General features: G+C 43.5%; 2 protein-coding genes across 2 annotated transcripts; both read right to left on the reverse strand.

The window, feature by feature from the left end:
- Positions 1-12425: 12425 nt before the first annotated feature.
- Positions 12426-14884, reverse strand: cbln11 (cerebellin 11). The gene is made up of 3 exons (XM_029666583.2): positions 14548-14884; positions 13433-13567; positions 12426-13141 (listed from the first exon to the last, which is right to left on the reverse strand). Exons 1-3 carry the CDS (start codon positions 14762-14764, stop codon positions 12855-12857), a joined length of 639 nt encoding a protein of 212 aa, XP_029522443.1. The 5' UTR covers positions 14765-14884; the 3' UTR covers positions 12426-12854.
- A 1966-nt stretch (positions 14885-16850) lies between these two features.
- LOC115133843 (kelch-like protein 33) lies at positions 16851-22095 on the reverse strand. Its single transcript, XM_065021825.1, has 4 exons — positions 20976-22095; positions 19555-20494; positions 19260-19430; positions 16851-19125 (listed from the first exon to the last, which is right to left on the reverse strand). Exons 1-4 carry the CDS (start codon positions 21694-21696, stop codon positions 18603-18605), a joined length of 2355 nt encoding a protein of 784 aa, XP_064877897.1. The 5' UTR covers positions 21697-22095; the 3' UTR covers positions 16851-18602.
- Between the last annotated feature and the right edge of the window lie 1119 nt (positions 22096-23214).

Raw genomic sequence — 23214 nt, forward strand, 5'->3', positions numbered from 1 at the left:
GTTTGGCCGGTAGGGATATCCTTGTCTCATCACACGCCAGCGACTCCTGTGGCGGGCCGGGCGCAGTGCACGCTAACCAAGGTTGCCAGGTTCACAGTGTTTCCTCCGACACATTGGTGCGTCTGGCTTCCGGGTTGGATGCGCGCTGTGTTAAGAAGCAGTACAGCTTGGCTGGGTTGTGTATCGGAGGATGCATGACTTTCAACCTTCGTACGGGAGTTGTAGCGATGAGACAAGATAGTAGCTACTAACAATTGGATACCATGAAATTGGGGAGAAAAAGGGGGTAAAAGTTTAAAAAATATATCTTATATATATATATCTTCATGGAAGAAAAGGAACATTTGTTGTCTAACTGGGAGTCTCGTGAGTGAAAACATCCGAAGATCATCAAAGGTAAACGATTAATTTAATTGCTTTTCTGATTTTCGTGACCGAACAAAAAGTTACCTGATGCTAAGTGTACTTATTGTTTTGTCGAGCGATCGATAAACTTACACAAACTTACGCTTGTATTGCTTTCGCTGTAAAGCATAATTTCAAAATCTGAGACGACAGGTGGATTAACAAAAGGCTAAGCAGTGTTTTGCAATATTGCACTCCATTGCTTCCAACACTCTACTCAGCAAACTGGATGCAGTTTATCACAGTGCCATCCTTTTTGTCACTAAAGCACCTTATACCACCCACCACTGCGACCTGTATGCTCTAGTCGGCTGGCCCTCGCTACATATTCGTCGCCAGACCCACTGGCTCCAGGTCATCTACAAGTCCATGCTAGGTAAAGCTCCACCTTATCTCAGTTCACTGGTCACGATGGCAACACCCACCCGTAGCACGCGCTCCAGCAGGTGTATCTCACTGATCATCCCTAAAGCCAACACCTCATTTGGCCGCCTTTCGTTCCAGTTCTCTGCTGCCTGTGACTGGAACGAATTGCAAAAATCGCTGAAGTTGGAGACTTTTATCTCCCTCACCAACTTCAAACATGTGCTATCTGAGCAGCTAACCGATCGCTGCAGCTGTACATAGTCTATCGGTAAATAGCCCACCCATTTTTACCTACCTCATCCCCATACTGTTTTTATTTATTTACTTTTCTGCTCTTTTGCACACCAATATCTCTACCTGTACATGACCATCTGATCATTTATCACTCCAGTGTTAATCTGCAAAATTGTAATTATTCGCCTACCTCCTCATGCCTTTTGCACACAATGTATATAGACTCCCTTTTTTTCTACTGTGTTATTGACTTGTTAATTGTTTACTCCATGTGTAACTCTGTTGTCTGTTCACACTGCTATGCTTTATCTTGGCCAGGTCGCAGTTGTAAATGAGAACTTGTTCTCAACTAGCCTACCTGGTTAAATAAAGGTGAAATAAAAAAAATAAAAAAATACAACTTGTGATTTCATGAATATTAATATTTTCTAGTAATATTATTTGACTGTGGCGCTATGCTATTCAGCGTTGCTTATGACAATTATCCTGGATCCGGTATGGGTGGTTCAGAGAGGTTAATGCAAAGTAATTACTTAAAAATAATACAATGTGATTTTCTGGATTTTTGTTTTGGATTCCGTCTCTCACAGTTGAAATGTACCAATGATTAAAAAATTACAGACCTCTACATGCTTTGTAAGTAGGAAACCCTGCAAAATCGGCAGTGTATCAAATACTTGTTCTCCCCACTGTATACGCAATCAAGACATCTTCATTTATAATTTTTAAAATAATTTAGAACATTTTCTATAATATTTATTTCACTTTGAAAGGGTGGAGCAGGTTGTGTAGATAAGTAGGAAATAAAATATAATTGAATCCCTTTTTAGATTAAATAGTATATTGCTGAATCAATACTTAGGTTAGGGTTCGTGCAGATTTATGAAGTCAACGATGTTCAGAATGAGACTGATATGAGGAAATGATTGATTGATGACTGGTATGATATCAATATATTCTTGAGTTAATCCTGGAAACGTTTCCCATGGTGCCCCAAATTCCTGTTGAGTTAATTGTTACATGATGAATTTAATAGAGTAGTAATTAAACATAGTAGGTAATTATTCAATGAATAGCAGTCATCACATGAAAGATAGTCACGTCATGACAGCAGCGATTACAGCCTTGAGTCTTATTTGGTATGATGCTACAAGCTTGGCACACCTATATTTGGGGAGTTCCTCCCATTCTTCTCTGCAGATCCTCTCCAGCTCTGCCAAGTTGGATGGGGAGAGAACCCAAAAAACATTGAAAAGGACACAAAGGATAATCTCTCTCTCCCCTCTTCCCTCTTCCCTCTCCTCCCCCTGGCATGGCTCTCACCTTCCTCCCTCTGCCCCTACAGGCCTCACCATCACCCCCTGGAGGCCTCCCCCAGCGGTGCTGAGCGTGGTGGGGCACGGGACGGACCATGTGAGGGGGGTTAGTGGCGCTCTCAGTAGTGAGCTGAATGTGAGCAATGAGGCCCTTGTGGCCCTCAGTGTCCAGTGGTCGATGTGCAGCTGTGGATGGAGCTGGGGCTGCATGCCAACTACCTTATAGGGCAGGCACACTTGAGAGGAGACGTTTCAGTAGTGGTTGAGGGCACGGAAGGGGGCAAGGTCACTGTAAACCTGGACACCAACTTGGCCATCGACTGGAGAACGGGTCGTACCTATGAGATGAAGCGAGTGGAGAGTGCAAGTACGGATTGATATGTTTTTATTGTTGTTAAAATTCAGACTTATTTTTATTACATTTGACATTCTCCAGGCATAAGCGACATAAGCAGCCACTGGGGAGCCCCTGACAAAAAGTAATAATAATAATAAATGTTATTATTATTATTTTAATTATTGTGTTTTTTTGTGTTTTTTTTACTCAGTCTCAAATTACTGTTGAAAGGTAGAATCGTAAAATATAGAAGAATTTGATCGTGCATCAGCAGTTTATCTCTTGTTTTGTCAGTCACTGAAAGTCACTCAATTAGCACATTTTTGGATTGGTAAGTTAGTCTAGACGGTTATCTAAACATGTTGCAATCTTTAACACCTGTTTAGAATTTTAAACATCAACCTATAGTCTTGTTCATGCCGTAAACTCTACTTATACTCCTGTGCTTGATGTGTTTTTAGAATTGCCATTGTACTGGGATGATATGACCGTTGGTGAAAAGCTGAAGAAACTGCAGCTCTTGCCTAACTAACCAGAGTACCAGAGAGTTACACAGGGATTCCAAAGCACCACAGCAGCACAACAATTCATCATCCAAAATGTAAGCGACAGACACCCTGACATACAACAACACACACAAACAGCTGCTTGCTGGGAGTATATTTGGTAGTATAAACGAAGATAGAAGATAGTAAATTAAGATAGAAGATACCAATAGTTTTCTCTTGTATACTGTTGTGTTTAAAGGGATACTTTGGGATTTATGCAATGAAGCCCTTTATCTACTTCCCCATAGTCAGATGAACTCATGGATACCATTTTAATGTCTCTGCACCCAGTATGAAGAAAGTTGGAGGTAGTTTCATGAGCCAGTGTTAAGTAGCATTAGCACAATGACTGGAAGTCTATGGTATCTCCTAGCATACTATCATTTACCATAGACTTCCAGTCATTGCGCTAATACTAGCTAGCAATTGCGCTAACGCTAGTGAGCAACTTCCTTCAAACTGAATGCAGACATAAGAATGGTATCCACAAGTTAATCTGACTCTGGGGATGTAAATAAAGGGCTTCATTGCCAATATCCTGAAGTATTCCTTTAAGGTGTTGATCTGTTATGGAAACATTGTCTCTTTGTCAGATTGAGCGTGTGCAAAATATATTTCTGTGGCAGGCGTACGCATTGAGTGAACTCCGGGCCAAGAGTGGACCAGGTGAGATGGAGAAAAGAAACTACCATGGGACAGCAGCAACCACCTGTGATGCCATTGAAAGGAATTGATTCAACAGGATTAGTGGTATTGCTAATTAGTGGTATTGCTATTAAAATACATTATTTTCCAATGCCATGAGCAGTGTGTTGGTTATGGTGATGAACAGAGTAATGTCTGTTTTTTAAAATAATTTATAGCACAAGGTTTACATTTTATATTGACCTTTATTAATGTATTAACAGACTCTGGCTCAACACTTTTTCTTGCTTTGTTTAGCAGCAACATATGGACTGGGTGTGTATTTTTCTGTGAATGCAAGCTATTCAGACAATCCCACATACCCCTACTGATGGTGCTGGCCACAGTTGTATGTACGTGGCACGTGTCCTGAGTTACCCAGGGCGCTATATACCCTGGGTAACTCCACCATGATCTTTACCCCTCCTCGCTCCACCACAGACCCCACTGACTGCTATGACAGTTTAGTGAAAAACCAGCAGAAATGATGACCAAACCAGAGTACCTCATCATGTTCAGCTAATAGTGACCCTTTATTATCATTTATAAACATTTATAAGCTTTTTTAGAGGCCTAGTTATAAACAAGTGTTACCATGTGCCTAATTTTATGTGAGTATAATTCTCACTTCTATTGTTATCATCAGCTGTCAAAATCATTATCATCTGTAACGGCTTTCTAGGTGTGGTGAAGGAGAGTCGGACCAAAACGCAGCGTGTAGATTGCGATCCATGTTTATTCAAACAAACGTAAACACGAAATAACACAAACACTACAAAAACAATAAACGTAACGAAAACCGAAACAGCCCTATCTGGTGCAAACACTAAGACAGGAACAAAGACACTAAGGACAGGAACAATCACCCACAAACACACAGTGAAACCCAGGCTACCTAAATATGGTTCCCAATCAGAGACAACGAGAATCACCTGACTCTGATTGAGAACCGCCTCAGGCAGCCAAGCCTACTCTAGACACCCCTACTCAGCCGCAATCCCAATACCTACTAAACCCCAATACAAAACACACCACAACACAATAAACCCTTGTCACACCCTGGCCTGAACAAATAATTAAAGAAAACACAAAATACTAAGACCAAGGTGTGACAGAACCCCCCCCCCCTAAGGTGCGGACTCCCGGACGCACCTCAAAACCATAGGGAGGGTCCGGGTGGGCGTCTGTCCATGGTGGCGGCTCCGGCTCGGGACGTGGACCCCACTCCATTAATGTTATAGTTCCTCCCCCTCGCGTCCTGGGATAATCCACCCTCGCCGCCGACCATGGCCTAATAGTCCTCACCCAGAACCCCACTGGACTGAGGGGCAGCTCGTGACTGAGGGGAAGCTCGGGACAGAGGGGCAGCTCGGGACAGAGGGGCAGCTCGGGACAGAGGGGCAGCTCGGGACTGAGGGGAAGCTCGGGACTGAGGGGAAGCTCGGGACTGAGGGGAAGCTCGGGACTGAGGGGAATCTCGGGACTGAGGGGAATCTCGGGACTGAGGGGAATCTCGGGACTGAGGGGAAGCCCAGTACTGAGAGGAAGCCCAGTACTGAGATGAAGCTCAGGCAGGTAGTTGGCTCCGGTAGATCCTGGCTGGCTGGCGGATCTGGAAGATTCTGGTTGACTGGTAGATCTGGAAGAGTCTGGTTGACTGGCAGATCTGGAAGAATCTGCTTGACTGGCAGATCTGGAAGATCATGGCTGACTGGCGGATCTAGCTGCTCTGGCTGCTCCATGCAGACTGACAGCTCTGGCTGCTCCATGTAGACTGGCAGCTCTGGCTGCTCCATGCAGATTGGCAGCTCTGGCTGCTCCATGCAGACTGGCAGCTCTGGCTGCTCCATGCAGACTGACAGCTCAGGCTGCTCCATGCAGACTGACAGCTCAGACTGCTCCATACAGGCTGACATCTCTGGCTGCTCCATGCAGACTGACAGCTCTGGCTGCTCCATGCAGATTGGCTGCTCTGGCTGCTCCATGCAGACTGGCAGCTCTGGCTGCTCCATGCAGATTGGCAGCTCTGGCTGCTCCATGCAGACTGGCAGCTCTGGCTGCTCCATGCAGACTGACAGCTCAGGCTGCTCCATGCAGACTGACATCTCAGGCTGCTCCATACAGACTGACAGCTTTGGTTGCTCCATGCAGATTGGCAGCTCTAGCTGCTCCATGCAGACTGACAGCTCAGGCTGCTCCATGCAGACTGACAGCTCAGGCTGCTCCATACAGGCTGACAGCTCTGGCTGCTCCATACAGACTGACAGCTCTGGCTGCTCCATGCAGATTGGCAGCTCTGGCTGCTCCATGCAGACTGACATCTCTGGCTGCTCCATGCAGACTGGCAGCTCTGGCTGCTCCATGCAGACTGACATCTCAGGCTGCTCCATACAGGCTGACAGCTCTGGCTGCTCCATGCAGACTGACATCTCAGGCTGCTCCATACAGGCTGACAGCTCTGGCTGCTCCATGCAGACTGACAGCTCAGGCTGCTCCATGCAGACTGACAGCTCAGGCTGCTCCATGCAGACTGACAGCTCTGGCTGCGCTGAACAGGCAGGAGGCTGCGGCAGCGCAGGAGAGGAGACAGGCTCTGGCTGCGCTGAACAGGCGGGAGGCTCCGACAGCGCTGTAGAGGAGGAAGGCTCTGGCTGCGCTAAACAGGCGGGAGGCTCCGGCAGCGCAGGAGAGGAGAAAGGCTCTGGCTGCGCTAAACAGGCGGGAGGCTCCGGCAGCGCTGTAGAGGAGGAAGGCTCTGGCTGCGCTGAACAGGCGGGAGGCTCCGGCAGCGCTGTAGAGGAGGAAGGCTCTGGCTGCGCTAAACAGGCGGGAGGCTCCGGCAGCGCAGGAGAGGAGAAAGGCTCTGGCTGCGCTAAACAGGCGGGAGGCTCCGGCAGCGCTGTAGAGGAGGAAGGCTCTGGCTGCGCTGAACAGGCGGGAGGCTCCGGCAGCGCTGTAGAGGAGAAAGGCTCTGACTGCGCTAAACAGGCGGGAGACTCCAGCAGCGCAGGAGAGGAGAAAAGCGCTGGCTGCGCTGAACAGGCGAGGCGCACTGAAGGCCTGGTGCGTGGTGCTGGAACTGGTGGTATAATAAACCCATGTCACACCCTGGCCTGAACAAATAATTAAAGAAAACACAAAATACTAAGACCAAGGCGTGACATCATCAGTGCTTTCAGAAAGCATTTACTTTTTCTTACACTTTGTTGTGTTAGAAAGTGGGATTAAAATGTATTTAATTGTCATTTTTGTCAACAAGCTACACAAAACTTTAATGTCAAATTGAAAGAAAATGCTAACTTATTTTTTTATTATTAATGGCAAATAAAACAATCTTGAATATAGAAGTATTCAACTCCCTATTCAACATATTAAAATCACATCTGGCAACGATTACAGTCTTTCTGAATAAATCTCTTAAAAGCTTTGCACACCTGGATTGTACAATAATTGCCCACTATTCTTAAAACAATTCTCCAAACTCTATCAAGTTGTTGATCATTTTTAAAGTGCCAATATATAACTTTTTTGGGCAAACCGACCAAATTCACATACAAGAGTTAGAGATCGATCATTCTACTTTAAAGCAAGTCTAAGAAGCGGCAGATCTGTTCTATGTGTGCTATTTCTATGCTTACCCTTCTTAATGTTTGTTTTTACGTCTTTTACTTTCAGTTTTGTACACCAGCTTCAAACAGCTGAAACAACAACATTTTTTGGTTATGAAAATATTTTTCACAGCGGTTTAGATGGAACAATGATTCTCTATACTAGCACATGTTTTCACATAAACTTAAATTAGGCAAACTATTAGAGTTTTAGCAACCAGGAAATGGCAGAGTGATTTCTGCATAGCGCAACTTTAAGCCTTGCCATAACTGTTCAAGACGATTTAAGTCAAAACTTCAACTAGGCCACTCAGGAGCATTTATTGTCATCTTGGTGAGCAACTCCAGTGTATATTTGGCCTTGTGTTTTAGGTTATTGTCCTGCTGAAAGGTGAATTTGTCTCCCAGTGTCTGTTGGAAAGCAGATACAACCACATTTTCCCAGAGGACCTTAACTGTGCTTAACTGTCCTCTTATGGACTTAACTGTCCATAATTATTATTTTTAACTCCCTAGTCTTTGCCAATGACAAGCATAACCATAACATGATGCATGTTTGAAAACATGAAGAGCTTGTACTAAGTGATGTGTGTTGGATTTTCCCCAAACATAACGCTTTGTATTCAGGACAAAAAGTTCATTTCTTTGCCACATTTTTTTACAGTATTACTTCAGTGCCTTACGGACACATCAAATAAATGTTTATTTGTCACATGCGCCGAATACAACATGTGTAGACCTAACAGTGAAATGCTTACTTACAAGCCCTTAATAAAATACAGCCAAAAAATAAAATAATTAAAGAGCAGCAGTAAAATACCAATAGAAGTTTATGCACAGGGGTCAATGTGCGGGGGAACCAGTTAGTCGATGTAATGGAGGTAATATGTACATGAAGGTAGAGTTATTAAAGTGGCTATGCATAGATAAACCGAGAGCAGCAGCAGAGGGAAGGGGGGCAATGCAAATTGTCTGGGTAGCCATTTGATTAGATGTTCAGGAGTCTTATGGCTTGGGGGTAGAAGCTGTTTAGAAGCCTCTTGGACCTAAACTTGGCGCTCCGGTACCACTTGCCATGTGGTAGCAGAGAGAACCGTCTATGACTAGTGTGGCTGGAGTCTGACAATTTTTAGGGTCTTCTTCTGACATGCCATACCAGGCAGTTGCCATACCAAGCAGTGATGCAACCAGTCATGATGCTCTTGATGGTGCAGCTGTAGAACCTTTTGAGGATCTGAGGACCCATGCCAAATATTTTCAGGCTCCTGAGGGGGAATAGGTTTTGTCGTGCCCTTTTCACGACTGTCTTGGTGTGCTTGGGCCATGTAGTTGGTTGGTGATGTGGAAACCAAGGAACTTGTAGCACTCAACCTGCTCCACAGGTTACAGCCCCGTCGATGAGAATGGGGGCGTGCTCAGTCCTCCTTTTCTTGTAGTCCACAATCATCTCCTTTGTCTTGATCATGTTGAGGGAGAGGTTGTTGTCCTGGCACCACACGGCCAGGTCTCTGACCTCCTCTCTATAGGCTGTCTCGTGGTTTTTGGTTGATCAGGCCTACCACTGTTGTGTCATCATCATACTTAATGGTGTTTTTGGAGTCATGTCTGGCCATGCAGTCATGAGTGAGCAGGGAGTACAGGAGGGTACTGAGTACGCACCCCTGAGGGGCCCCTGTGTTGAGGATCAGCGTGGCAGATATGTTGTTACCTACCCTCTCCACCTGGGGGCGGCCCGTCAGGAAGTCCAGGATCCAGTTGCAGAGGGAGGTGTTAAGTCCCAGGGTCCATAGCTTAGTGATCAGCTTTGAGGGCACTATGTTGTTGAACGCTGAGCTGTAGTAAATAAATAGTATTCTCACATAGGTGTTCCTTTTGTCCAGGTGTAAAAGGGCAGTGTGGAGTGCAATAGAGATTGCATCATCTGTGGATCTGTTGGTATGCAAATTGGAGTGGGTCTAGGGTTTCTGGGATAATGGTGTTGATGTGAGCCATGACCAGCCTTTCAAAGCATTTCATGGCTACAGTAGTCATTTAGGCAGGTTACCTTAGTGTTCTTGGGCACAGGGACTAAGGTGGTCTGCTCGAAACATGTTAATATTACAGACTCAGACCGGGAGAGGTTGAAAATGTGAGTGAAGACATTTGCTAGTTGGTCAGCGCATACTCTATTTTACATAGGCTGGTCATCTAGATTTGTGCCTGTAGAATTTCAATCACCATGAAGAAAAACAATGCACAATATGATAATTCAGTACATTGAGACATCAAGTGGTTTGTGATTATGCAATGTGATGATGTGGCTCAGTTGGTAGAGCATGGTGCTTGCAATGCTAGGGCTGTGGGTTCAATTCCAAAGGGTGACCAGTATGAAGAAAATGTATGCACTCACTACTTACTGTAAGTTGCTCTGGATATAAGTTTCTACTGAAAAGGAATGAATAGACCATTTCAGTTTTCCCATAGAAATGAATAGACCATTTCAGTTTTCCCATAGAAATGAATAGTCCATTTCAGTTTTCCCATAGAAATGAATAGTCCATTTCAGTTTTCACATAGAAATAAGTTGCAATACGTATTTCAAGAAACTGGAAAACATATATCAAGCAAGTATTTTTATATTCCACAAGTATATTCAGGTAATCTCATTTGTACAGATACTTGTACAGATACGGGGCAGCATTTGGAATTTTGGATGAAAAGCATGCCCAAATTCAACTGCCTGCTACTCATCCCCAGATGATAATACACTGCTCAAAAAAATAAAGGGAACACTTAAACAACACAATGTAACTCCAAGTCAATCACACTTCTGTGAAATCAAACTGTCCACTTAGGAAGCAACACTGATTGACAATACATTTCACATGCTGTTGTGCAATTGGAATAGACAACAGTTGGAAATTATAGGCAATTAGCAAGACACCCCCAATAAAGGAGTGGTTCTGCAGGTGGGGACCACAGACCACTTCTCAGTTCCTATGCTTCCTGGCTGATGTTTTGGTCACTTTTGAATGCTGGCGGTGCTTTCACTCTAGTGGTAGCATGAGACGGAGTCTACAACCCACACAAGTGGCTCAGGTAGTGCAGCTCATCCATGGTGGCACATCAATGCGAGCTGTGGCAAGAAGGTTTGCTGTGTCTGTCAGCGTAGTGTCCAGAGCATGGAGGCGCTACCAGGAGACATGCCAGTACATCAGGAGATGTGGAGGAGGCCATAGGAGGGCAAAAACCCAGCAGCAGGACCGCTACCTCCGCCTTTGTGCAAGGAGGGAGCACTGCCAGAGCCCTGCAAAATGACCTCCAGCAGGCCACAAATGTGCATGTGTCTGCTCAAATGGTCAGAAACAGACTCCATAAGGGTGGTATGAGGGCCCGACGTCCACAGGTGGGGGTTGTGCGTACAGCCCAACACCGTGCAGCACCAAGATTGGCAAATTCGCCACTGGCGCCCTGTGCTCTTCACAGATGAAAGCAGGTTCACACTGAGCACATGTGACAGACGTGACAGTCTGGAGACGCCGTGGAGAACGTTCTGCTGCCTGCAACATCCTCCAACATGACCGGTTTGGTGGTGGGTCAGTCATGGTGTGGGGTGGCATTTCTTTGGGGGGCCGCACAGCCCTCCATGTGCTCGCCAAAGGTAGCCTGACTGCCATTAGGTACCGAGATGAGATCCTCAGACACCTTGTGAGACCATATGCTGGTGCGGTTGGCCCTGGGTTCCTCCTAGTGCAAGACAATGCTAGACCTCATGTGGCTGGAGTGTGTCAGCAGTTCCTGCAAGAGGAAGGCATTGATGCTATGGACTGGCCCGCCCATTCCCCAGACCTGAATCCAATTGAGCACATCTGGGACATCAAGTCTCGCTCCATCCACCAACGCCACGTTGCACCACAGACTATCCAGGAGTTGGCGGATGCTTTAGTCCAGGTCTGGGAGGAGATCCCTCAGGAGACCATCCGCCACCTCATCAGGAGCATGCCCAGGCGTTGTAGGGAGGTCATACAGGCACGTGGAGGCCACACACACTACTGAGCCTCATTTTGACTTGTTTTAAGAACATTACATCAAAGTTGGATCAGCCTGTAGTGTGGTTTTCCACTTTCATTTTGAGTGTGACTCCAAATCCAGACCTCCATGGGATGATAAATTTGATATCCATTGATAATTTTTGTGTGATTTTGTTGTCAGCACATTCAACTATGTAAAGAAAAAGTATTTAATAAGAATATTTCATTCATTCAGATCTAGGATGTGTTATTTTAGTGTTCCCTTTATTTTTCTGAGCAGTGTATATGCATAATATTAGTATATTTGGATAGAAAACACTGAAGTTTCTAAAACTGTTTGAATCATGTCTGTGAGTATAACAAAACTTATGTAGCATGCGTAACCCCGTGGACAAACCATTCAGATTTGTTTTGTTGAGGTCACTCTCTTTTCATTGGACTTTCATTGGGAAACCAGATTTCTAATGGACTTGCTTGCAGTTCCTACCGCTTCCACTGGATGTCACCTGTCTTTAGAAATTGGTAGAGGTTTTTCCTTTGTGTAATGAAGAAGCACAGCCATCTTGAATGAGGGTCACTTGAAGTGTACTGTTTGATAGATGTGCGTGACTAGAAAAGTAGCGTCAGTTTGTTTTCTTTTTGTATTAAACACAGATCATCCCGTCTTCAATTTGATCGATTATTTACTTTAAAAAATACCTAGTTGTATTACAAAAGTAGTTTGAAATGTTTGGGCAAAGTTTTACAGGTAACTTTTGAGATATTGTGTAGTGACGTTGCTCAAGTGTTTTCCTGGATCAAACGCGCCAAATAAATTGACATTTTGGATATATATGGACGGAATTAACAAAAGGACCATTTGTGATGTTTATGGGACATATTGGAGTGCCAACAAAAGAAGCTCGTCAAAGGTAAGGCATGATTTATATTTTTATTTCTGCTTTTTGTGTCGCACCTGCAGGGTTGAAATATGTTCGCTCACTTTGTATACTGAGGTGCTACCCTCAGATAATAGCATTGTTTGCTTTCTCAGAAAAGCCTTTTTGAAATGTGACATGTTGGCTGGATTCACAACACGTGTAGCTTTAATTTGGTATCTTACATGTGTGATTTCATGAAAGTTTGTTTTTTATAGTATTTTATTTGAATTTGGCGCTCTGCATTTTCCCTGGCTATTGGCCAGGTGGGACGATTGCGTCCTTACTAGTCCTGTATTATCAGACCGATATAAACATCTTCAAAACAGGATATATATATATATATATATATATATATATATATATATATATATATATATTTTCTGCATCGGGTTTTATCTCATGACAGAGGAAAATGTGCTGTCTGCTTCACATTGGAAAGAGCAGGAAGCCACTGAAGGAGCAGTAGTCATATCGCCCATCGATGAAGACCCATGTGTTGATCCAGAGGCGCATGTAGACCCCTTCACCCTTCTCCAACTGCAGTGTGACTCCATTGGACGCATGGTCATTATGTTCTCCACTGGATTGGTATTCGTACACAGACATCATCCTTTGGCCTTCCTTGAATATGCTCAGACCCATGTCATGGCCTGCAAAGCCATTTCCAGAAAATCTGAAGTAGTAGACCCCTCTCACTGGCGCTGTGAAGACACCTGAGGCATAGAAGGAGTCGATAAATAGTGGTAGCATTTAGCCATTGCTACTAGAGGCTTAAATCAGGTGGACCAGTCGTACGCACAAAGGAACCCTAATGGTGCAGGCTTTTGTTCTAGCCAAGCAGTAACACACCCGATTCAACAAATCAAAAGTATTTATTGAAAATAATTGATTAGTTGAATGAGATGTGTCATGACTGGCTGGGGAAAAAACCTGCACCTCATTGGCCCTTTTTGACCACCCCTGTTATACATAATGATGTAGATACAGTATGTTCAGTGCGAGACCTGTGATTGGGTTGTATGCACTGCCAATGTTGGTCAGGATCTTTCCGAAAATGAGGTTAGTCTCTGCATCGATGGGCCCATGGTGTTTACTTTCTGACGACTGCAAGGCTGCTGAGAAGGCTACCTTGGGTTGCTCTGCCAGCAAAGATAGTAGCAACAACAACAACAACAACATCAATCAACAACAACACAGCAATGAGAACATCATCATCTCTAACAACGGGCAAGTTCGTTTTGCATGGCCTGGTGCCCCAGGTGGGTGGAGATTTCACTTTAGGACTAATGGAATGGTCTAAAATGAGCAAACTCCACCCACCCGATGCAAAACAAACTTGCGCATTGGTAGAAAAAAGGAGTAAGGGGAGGAGCAAGAAGAGGACTTTCTTATTTGTGAGCATTATTGACCTGTTACGCATTGGGTAACACATTATATACACATTTATATACACTTATATACATTTATATACATTTATATACGTTGACCTGTAACGTATTGGGTAGCACTTTATATGCATTTTCATGATAATAAGCTAATCCTGAGGACCTGAGCCCTAGGATCATGTCTCCGGACTACATGGCCTGATGACTCCTGGCTGTCCACAGTCCACTTGGTTGTGCTGCTGCTCCAGTTTCAACTGTTCTGCCTGCTGCTAGGGAACCCTGACCTTTTCACCGGACGTGCTGTTTTCAACTCTCTCGCTCTCTCTACCGCACCTGCGGTCTCGACATCTGAATGCTCGGCTATGAAAAGCTGAGGTACGGACCTGTTGCACCCTTTATAACCACTGATAATTATTTGACCCTGCTGGTCATCTATGAACATTTGAACATCTTGAAGAACAACCTGGCCTTAAATGGCCATGTACTCTTATAATCTCCACCCGGCACAGCCAGAAGAGCACTGGCCACACCTCAGAGCCTCTTGGTTTCATCATAAATTCCTGCCTTTCTAGGGATTTTAGGCTGGGTTTCTGTATTGCACTTTGATGACATCTGCTGATGTAAAAAGGGCTTTAGAAATAAATTGGATTGATTTGATTGAGTACATGTTTATAAATGCTTTAGAAATGTCTGCTTATAAATACTCATTCATTGATATTTACAATTTACTGTACCTTCTCTCTCTTTATTCAGCTTATCCACCATAGCTCTCTGCTCTTTCAGGTCTGCCTCTGCTGTATGGAGCTTAGTACTCAGCTCTCCCACCAAAGACCTAAGCTCCTTCAGTTCAGTGTAGATGTTCACCACAGAACCCAAGACCTCCTCTTCTTGAGCAAGACACACGTAGCCCAGCAAGACCAGCCAGCCAGTAGCCGTCCTCTTCATTTTCATTATCCTCTCGGGAGAGTGGAGTAGCTCTCAGCGTTTCCTTAGTAATCTTATTCGCTATGATCTAAGAGGGAAAACCAACCCATGCTCAGTACTTCTACTCTGACAAGCTTTGTAAATACTGAGTGAATAGGGCTTTCATTTGTTTCCAAATTTAGGCTTTTCCAAATTCTGTTCATGATTTCATCACTGTAAGAACGAGTTTAAGAACTAGTAAATGCCTACAATTACATAAGCAGAATAATATTACAGTGTACAGTATTTACTTCTGAACGCAAATCAGGCTATTTGTAAGGTCATAAGGTAACAAGGGTTGGGATCAATTCCACAAATTCCAATTCTATTCCAAGGATGATTTTCATCTTCAATGTCAATTAAATTCCAGTTCAGACAGCCTAAATTCCAAATTAATTGCTATTCCGTTTTCTGAAAATTGCTGCAATATCAATTCAATTCCAAGTAAATTCTCCACTTCCTGCTTGATTTCCGGAATCTAATTTGTAATTATAAATTAAATTGGACCCCAACCTCTATCTCACCCTCTAAAGTTCCCTTTCTCATTGTCTTAAGTGGTTGTGCAGGCAGGCTCGTATGTCTGTGTTGTGTCCGGGCATCTTGCCCAAATTCTTCCAATGTTGGGTAATGAGTTCATAACAGTTAAGATTTTCTGGGCTAACAATGTAAGAAATAATACATAAAAAAAAAAATACTGCAAAGTTTCCTAAGGACTAGAAGCGAGGCGTTCGTCTCTGTCGACACCATCTGGCAGGGAACATAGTACTGAGAGAGGTGAGCTTGGACAATCTAATCTATCAATAAGAGATGAAAATATATATTTTTTAAATTAATAATTAACAAAAGCCCCTGTTGAGGGTACTCCTAGAGCAAGGTTTTCCTTAAGAGGGCCACAGCTGAGGTAACTAGCAGGACTGAGTTGAGTTGATAACAGTGTTCTTAAGTGAGGTATCCTTGGACATAATTGTTAATTAGCCAGTTGCGGGCAACCAAAAGTTCAGATCCGTGGTACTGGGTTGATTATAGTAGGACTGGTGAGGTTAATGTGTAAAACGAGGGACTAGAACACAGGTGATGCCTTGTGAGGCCCTCTGGCTTGGTGAAGTTCAATTATAATTATACTTATTGGTATTGGGCGAAACATATACACAATCGCAAATACGACTCAATTGGGGGGCAATTGGTCCAAAACATATTGCAAGTGGGTCATGGCAAATGTCGGGTGTAATTAACCAAAAATCCCAAAGGGGGCAAGTGCGCTCCACCGCAGGATTCTATATGGGAAATGGTCAGAAAGTCAGGTCTCAAGGGTGAAATCTTCAAAATCTGATTTTTTTTCAAAAACGTTAAACCTCGTAAACACACAAAAAAAATTCATTTTTGTCAATTATATATATGTAGGAACTGTATGTACACAGATTGTGTGCTTGTTTGTCCATAAGGCATATGTTTTGTCCATTTGCCATATATGATCATAGCAAGTCAGTTACTGGCCCAATGCTCTAACCACTAGGCTACCTGCCGCCCCCAAGTGACATATATAAGTATTGAAAAGACTAAATCTGGATTTTATGTCAATTTGCCATATATGCCCAATAGGAAGTCGGCTTCCGAACCCAAAAGTAAGTAAACCATGTCCAAATGGCATAGGAAATGTCCAAATGGCATACATAAGCATTGAAAGTACTAAATCAGGATGCTATGTCGATTTGCCATACATATATGATCATAAGAAGTTGGCTTCCAAACCCAAAAGTCAGTGAACCATGTGCAAATAGCATATATAATGTTGAGATGGCCTATATACTTACCAGATGAGATATATCACTATGTTAACTTCTTGCGTCGAGCAATCCCGTATCCAGGAGCGTAATCATAGCCTCAAGCTCATTACCATAACGCAACGTTAACTATTCATGAAAATCGCAAATGAAATGAAATAAATATATTGGCTCACAAGCTTAGCCTTTTGTTAACAACACTGTCATCTCAGATTTTCAAAATATGCTTTTCAACCATAGCTACACAAGCATTTGTGTAAGAGTATTGATAGCTAGCATAGCATTAAGCCTAGCATTCAGCAGGCAACATTTTCACAAAAACAAGAAAAGCATTCAAATAAAATCGTTTACCTTTGAAGAACTTTGGATGTTTTCAATGAGGAGACTCTCAGTTAGATAGCAAATGTTCAGTTTTTCCAAAAAGATTATTTGTGTAGGAGAAATCTCTCCGTTTTGTTCATCACGTTTGGCTAAGAAAACCCCCCGAAAATTCAGTCATTACAACGCCAAACTTTTTTCCAAATGAACTCCATAATATCGACAGAAACATGGCAAACGTTGTTTAGAATCAATCCTCAAGGTGTTTTTCACATATCTATTCGATGATAAGTCATTCATGGCAGTTGGGTTTCTCCTCTGAAGCCTGGTAAACGTCACAATGCTGCAGACACCTTGGGGAAACGACAGAAAGTGTAGGCTCATTCCTTGCGCATTCACAGCCATATAAGGAGACATTGGAACACAGCGCCTTCAAAATCTGGGGCATTTCCTGTTTGAAATTTCATCTTGGTTTCGCCTGTAGCATCAGTTCTGTGGCACTCACAGATAATATCTTTGCAGTTTTGGAAACGTCTGAGTGTTTTCTTTCCCAAGCTGTCAATTATATGCATAGTCGAGCATCTTTTCGTGACAAAATATCTTGTTTAAAACGGGAACGTTTTTTTATCCCAAAATTAAAAGAGCGTTAAGAAGAAGTTAAGCCCTGAATCAACCTAGAAGGTCTATTTGTCAAGTTTGATCATAGGAAGTCATAAGAAGTCAGAATTTCTCGTTGATGTTGATTCAGCATGTCCATTTCGTAATGGGAAGTCCTTATGAATATACATTGGCAATGGACACTGTCAACTTGCAGAAGAGCATGTTCACACTGGCAATATAGCATATGTGTAATGGACACTGTCCAATTGCTATATATTAGCAATGGACACTGTTCAACTGCAGTATAACATGTTAAGACTGGCAATGTATTATGTGTATTGAACACTGTCCATTAGCAATACATTAGTGGGCATTTACCATCACGAATTAGACCTGCTGTTATATATTGCTGAAATGCCCAATTGTCTTGCTTGTTGAACTCGAGATGCCCTAGCAGTGATACTGGTTCCTCTCCCTCGTTCGTTGGTGTTGATTTAAGCAAGTTCATTTGGTGATGGCAAATCCTCATTAAATACATTGGAAATGTACAAATGTAAACTGTCCATTTCCAATGTATAACAATGGGCATTTAACCTTCACGAATTGGACATGCTCTAATATACTGCTGAAATGCCCAATTGTCTGGCTTGTTGAACTCAGGATGGCATAGCAGTGATAGTGGTTCCTCTCCATTGCTCGTTGGTGTTGATTTCAGCCTGTCCATTTGGTGATGGTAAATCACAATTGGTCTGCCACAGTTCCTTGCCTGCTAATAGTCCCTCTTTCTTATGGACAAACATTATTTATCATTATACAGAGACAGGGTAGAATTCTGTTAGTTATATTTCTACGTTAAATGTATACATCATTTAGTAATTATTCATAAAATTCATACACTAGCTAACAAGCTTCTGTGTTCACAGTGGCACAAGGATTCAAAATATGCTTTGTTGCGTATTTTTGTGGGACTTGAAAAAAATACCCGGAACATAAAAAACGTTAATATCCAGCCCCATGCGTTTAAAATAACGGTTCTGTTCCAGAACACTATGACTCACTTTCATTCCCGGTTCCGTTTCTGTTCCCTGACAAATGTAGTGTAGTCTTATGGGATTTATAGTGATGTGTCATTGTCTTAAGTGGTTGGGTAGATGCAGCAAACAGGCTCGTATGTCAGTGTTTGGTCCTGGCATCTCGCCCATATTCTCCCAAAATTGGATGGTGGGATCATAACGATGAACCAGTCTGGTCTCCCTGTAGTCCTCTTGGCAGTATCCTCCCAGCACATAGAGCATCCCCTCCAGAACCACAGAGGCTGCTCCAACATGGGGGACGGCCAGGGGTGTGAGAGCACTCCAAAGGTCACTAACCGAGTCATAGACCTCACAGGCCAGCTGGTCGATAGACGTCATGTTTTCATCAACAGTGACACCTCCTGCCACGTAAAGATTGCCGTTTAAAGTCTCCATGCAGTGACGGGCTCGAGGTTGGCTCATCTCGGCCAGGTAGGTGGTTCCTCTCTCAGGGTGGTACAGAAACATGGATACTCGACACTGGTGCCTGCAGTCCAACCCCCCTGAGATGAAAATCTTTCCATCCAACATTGTGGCAGCATGGCAGCTCAATGTCATATCCAAGGGTCGCGAAAAGCTAACAGGGAAGGCCAAAGTTGGTAATGATAGCAACAAAGAAACAACGTTTTACTTAAATCTCCAATGGAACATTAACTACTGCAAGCAATTCTGTGTTACCATTCTCTTTTGAGTTACCAAAAAAAAACCTACCTCCAGGTATCTGTGTTTGGACAGTAGCGCTCCACACTATCCAGGTTAGTTTCTGGATCAATGTCCCCTCCAATGGCATATATCATCCTGTCCAGCACAACCATGGAAAAGTTGCACCTTGTCTTATGCAAGTCAGCCAACCTCTCCCAGAGGTTCTGAAGCGGATCATATCTGAAAGACAATAAAGAATGAGAGATGAAGGAAGAAAATCATGTAAAAAAATAAAAATATAAAACATGTCATACCTAAAAGACTCATTGGTTAGTAGATACAAACCCAAAGCGTCTTATCTCACCTGTAGGTCGAGTTGAAAACGTCAAGTGTGCCTTCATAACTCTGTCCCCCGACCACGTACAACTTCCCTGTGAGTACCGCCACCTCGTGACTTAGCCTTGGTGGCTTTGGCATCTCGCCAAGCAACCTCCATTCCACATTCTTTACAATGCCTGTGTAGTTCCTCAGAGAGTTTCCGAACCACAGTTCTCGGCTGGGAGATCGGCGGCTAAAGTCGGCAGAGATCTGATCTCCACCCACCAAGACTAGACTGTCCTTTGGCAAGTAAACCCTGCACAGGGTTCGAGGTGCAACGTGATGGGAGTGAAAGTCCTTCAGTATAGTCAGGTAGAGACCTTCCGTGTTGCGTTCAGACCACAGTTTTGTGGTTTTAACTTCATTGAACTCCTTGACGTTCATGAGGGGAAAGTGTACTTTCTTCATCAGCTCTTTGGTGAGTTTAAGCCTTTTGCTGGGACACGCCTCGATCCAAGCCACCACAGCCTTGAAGACGACAAGCTCAGAGGGCACAAAGAGGGAATCGCTTTTCAGATATCTTCTAAGCTTCTTGGCTGGCAGGTCTTGAAATTTAGGGGTGGCTGCCACTTTTTGGAAGTGTCTCAGGACAAAACTGTTTGCCACTTCGAGGAGTTCCGGCATCCCATAAGCCTCAGCGAAGGAGGCCACGTCCAGGCAGGAGTGAGCATCGATTTCCTGTTCCAGGAAGTTGAGGCACAGCGAGAGGGCAGGCTGGAACTGGAGCTGGAGGGCGGTACAGGTAATCTCAAAGACACGCCCCCAGCTGAGGGGGAGGGACCCACTGTAGGAGCAGCCAATCATGGCCTCCAGCTCAGCAGCCTCCAGGAAGGGAAGGGCCACACAGGGCTGCTGGGATTCCTTCATCCCGCTGGTGAACATTCCCCGGAAGAAGTCACTACTGGCAGCCATGAGCACTTTGTGGACTTGGAGGAGACAGGAGAGAGAAGAGGAAATGGATTATTGATGTTATCATCCTTATTATAATCAGGTAGCTCATAAATAGACTACCTCCCCATCTGGTTTATCATGACTCTTATGAATTCAGATTTAAGACAGAAAGTAGGAATATTTGAAGTTAACATAATTTTATTTTGTTGATCCCGGACGAGTCCCCAACAATTATTACAAAAATATAAACACAATTTATATTTCATTGATATATTTTCTCATTATAACATCATGTTGTTATATATTAATATATTAGTAATATTAATATATTATATATCATCCTATTATTATTTTAAATCATATTATTACATGCTAAAAATCAATATTATTACCATTATAAGCATGCATGGGTTATTTAGCTTGATCTCGGACACTCCCACCTAAAAATAAATGAAGTGTCTTCTCTATCATTGTACAGTACATAGTCATGATGTATTTTGACACCAGTTTACTAACCATGGAATGATGTCCCATCAACCTCCAGCTCCACATCACAGCCCACTCCCTCTTTCCACAGCTGTCTGATTGACTGAAGAGTGAGCTTCATCTGTTCTTCAGCAGATACCTTCTTTTCTTCAGTCCTCTTCTCTACTCCCTTCTTCATCTTCCCCTCCTCTTTCCTGCAGAGATCTAGAACTCTGGGGACCCCTAGTGTTTTAGCTGCAATCTGTATCTGGGCCAGTGAATCTCTGTTCAGAGCTGCTATGGCACCAGTGTAGGCAAACTCGGTGACCCCTGCCAGCCCTACACACCTCACCTCAGAACCCAGACTGATGAATATCTCTGTCTGTATGTTCATATCTCTGTTTGTATCTCTCCTCTCCCTCATCTTCTCCATGTCTTCATCCCACTTGGGCAGCCTCTGGTGTGTTAGGGAGTGATGTACCAGGGAGCTGACAGCAGCCAGGACAGGGGAGTGTGCGTGGAGACGCTGTCCATTCTCAGTGCTCAGAGTCAGGTCAGTGAGGAGAGACGAGTCCCTGAGCTGCTCCAGGGCTTTGAACGTTTCTCTGGCATATGAGTCTCTGCTGTATACCCTTGTTGTATCCACATCATCTATCACCCCTTTCTGCTCTCCATCAACTGCCCGCTCTTCTTTCACTTCTTGAACCTTATCATCCTCTTTTTCAGCTAGCCCTCTCTCTAGAGCTATCTTACTGTACTGACTCCCTTGCATGCCCTTTTCCCTCTCGATCTGCCTCTATATTGTGCCCTTCCCCCGTCAATTCTTTATCTTGTCTCCATAGAGTCTCCAAGCCCCCTTGGAAGCTTGATCCAGCTAAAGCCATCGCTTATGTCAACAAATGTCCAACAGTCTCCCTACCTACAGCTTACCAATAAATCTAGGAAAAAAATACCACAAAAAAAACAACAACAGTAAAATCTGTTGTCACACTAAACAAATCCTAAAGTCACTTACTTGACACAGGTTTCTGTGGAGAAATACAACAGAACAGTATAGTCGTATCAGTGTTCAAGCATCTGTGGTGGCTCTTAGCTGTAGAATGTGTGTGATCTTTATACTGCAGTCTTCTCTTCCACCCCCCATACAGGGTCAGTTATCTCTGTTGTTTCCTCTTCCCCTTCCTTCTACTTGTGTGTACTGACCCCTATTTGACAGAACCCTTTATAACCCCCCCGAACAAGCAGCTATATATATACTCATAGTCATACAGATCAGATCTCACAGTAAACTATTGTCTTTGTTTCTGGTCCAGGTTCTCATTCCTCAAAGTCTTTCCACAGTACGAACTAAACAATAATAGATAATAAAGGGTTTGGGTTTCAGAGTGGCAATGTCCACAATTTTACCATGTGATAGATATATTGTTGTGCTAGTGATGGAGAGATGTCTTACAGCAGAATACACAATACTGCATCTTGCCATTCTCCCATTTTCTCTTCATAATTTCCCCACACACCCCTCCATCATTATTTCCTGTTTTCTCAATACATTTCTCACCGTTTTTTATTAATTTTCCTTTCAGTTTTTACTATGTATAACATGTGAAGCATAGAAGATCAAAACCCTAGAACCGTAAAAAAGGGGATTGTTTTAGGCTTAGAGCCTGACTGAGCTCCCAAGGCTTCTCCTAGATATCCCAAGGCCTTGGCCGCCACCTCCCAATGTATTCTGGGGCATGTTACTAGGGGATCAGTAGGGGTATGGCATGCTTAGAGGGTCAGCGGGATTGTGTTGCTCCTCCACAGCCAAACACTGGGGAATCTGGGTCAAGGAGGTAGGAAAAAGGAGTGTGAAGGGCAGAGAATAGGACATTTACACCCTTCAGCCTATTGAGTCTATACATTAAAAAAAATATTTAAAAAAAACAAAAAACAGTTGACCCTTATTTTAACCCTGGCCCTTTACAGCACAGCCTGGTCATTACTGTCAGTTACTCCTTGATAATGCTCACTCAAATTATTACATTACCACCATATATGTGGTTCATGTTGCTTTGCTCTTTTGATTGCTCTTGGTGTGGTTTTGGGGGATAACATTTTCATGACCTTGTGTAACAAGTTGAAGTTTGTAGCCGCTACGTCACTTTGTTTAACGAGGTGAGGCACTCGGATACCTATTAAATACAACGAAACATGAACAAAACACAGGTTCTTCACATCAAAGGTGAAGCATGGACGTGATAAGACCTTATTATTATTCTTTTCTGTTGCAGCAATGAGATCAATGATC

The sequence above is a fragment of the Oncorhynchus nerka genome, linkage group LG8 (assembly GCF_034236695.1).
Source record: "Oncorhynchus nerka isolate Pitt River linkage group LG8, Oner_Uvic_2.0, whole genome shotgun sequence".
NCBI classification, from domain to species: Eukaryota; Metazoa; Chordata; class Actinopteri; order Salmoniformes; family Salmonidae; genus Oncorhynchus; species Oncorhynchus nerka.

What these genes read in the sequence shown, in the direction of transcription:
- cbln11 (XM_029666583.2), bottom strand. Translation starts at nt 14,764, where the DNA reads ATGAAAATGAAGAGGACGGCTACTGGCTGGCTGGTCTTGCTGGGCTAC. An exon ending in GCTGAATAAAGAGAGAGAAG is followed by an intron (nt 13,568 to 14,547) that starts GTACAGTAAATT and finishes CTTTGCTGGCAG; the next exon opens with AGCAACCCAAGGTAGCCTTC. An exon ending in TGCATACAACCCAATCACAG is followed by an intron (nt 13,142 to 13,432) that starts GTCTCGCACTGA and finishes TCTATGCCTCAG; the next exon opens with GTGTCTTCACAGCGCCAGTG.
- LOC115133843 (XM_065021825.1), bottom strand. Translation starts at nt 21,696, where the DNA reads ATGCAAGGGAGTCAGTACAGTAAGATAGCTCTAGAGAGAGGGCTAGCT. An exon ending in TGATGGGACATCATTCCATG is followed by an intron (nt 20,495 to 20,975) that starts GTTAGTAAACTG and finishes GTCTCCTCCAAG; the next exon opens with TCCACAAAGTGCTCATGGCT. An exon ending in CCAAACACAGATACCTGGAG is followed by an intron (nt 19,126 to 19,259) that starts GTAGGTTTTTTT and finishes CTTCCCTGTTAG; the next exon opens with CTTTTCGCGACCCTTGGATA.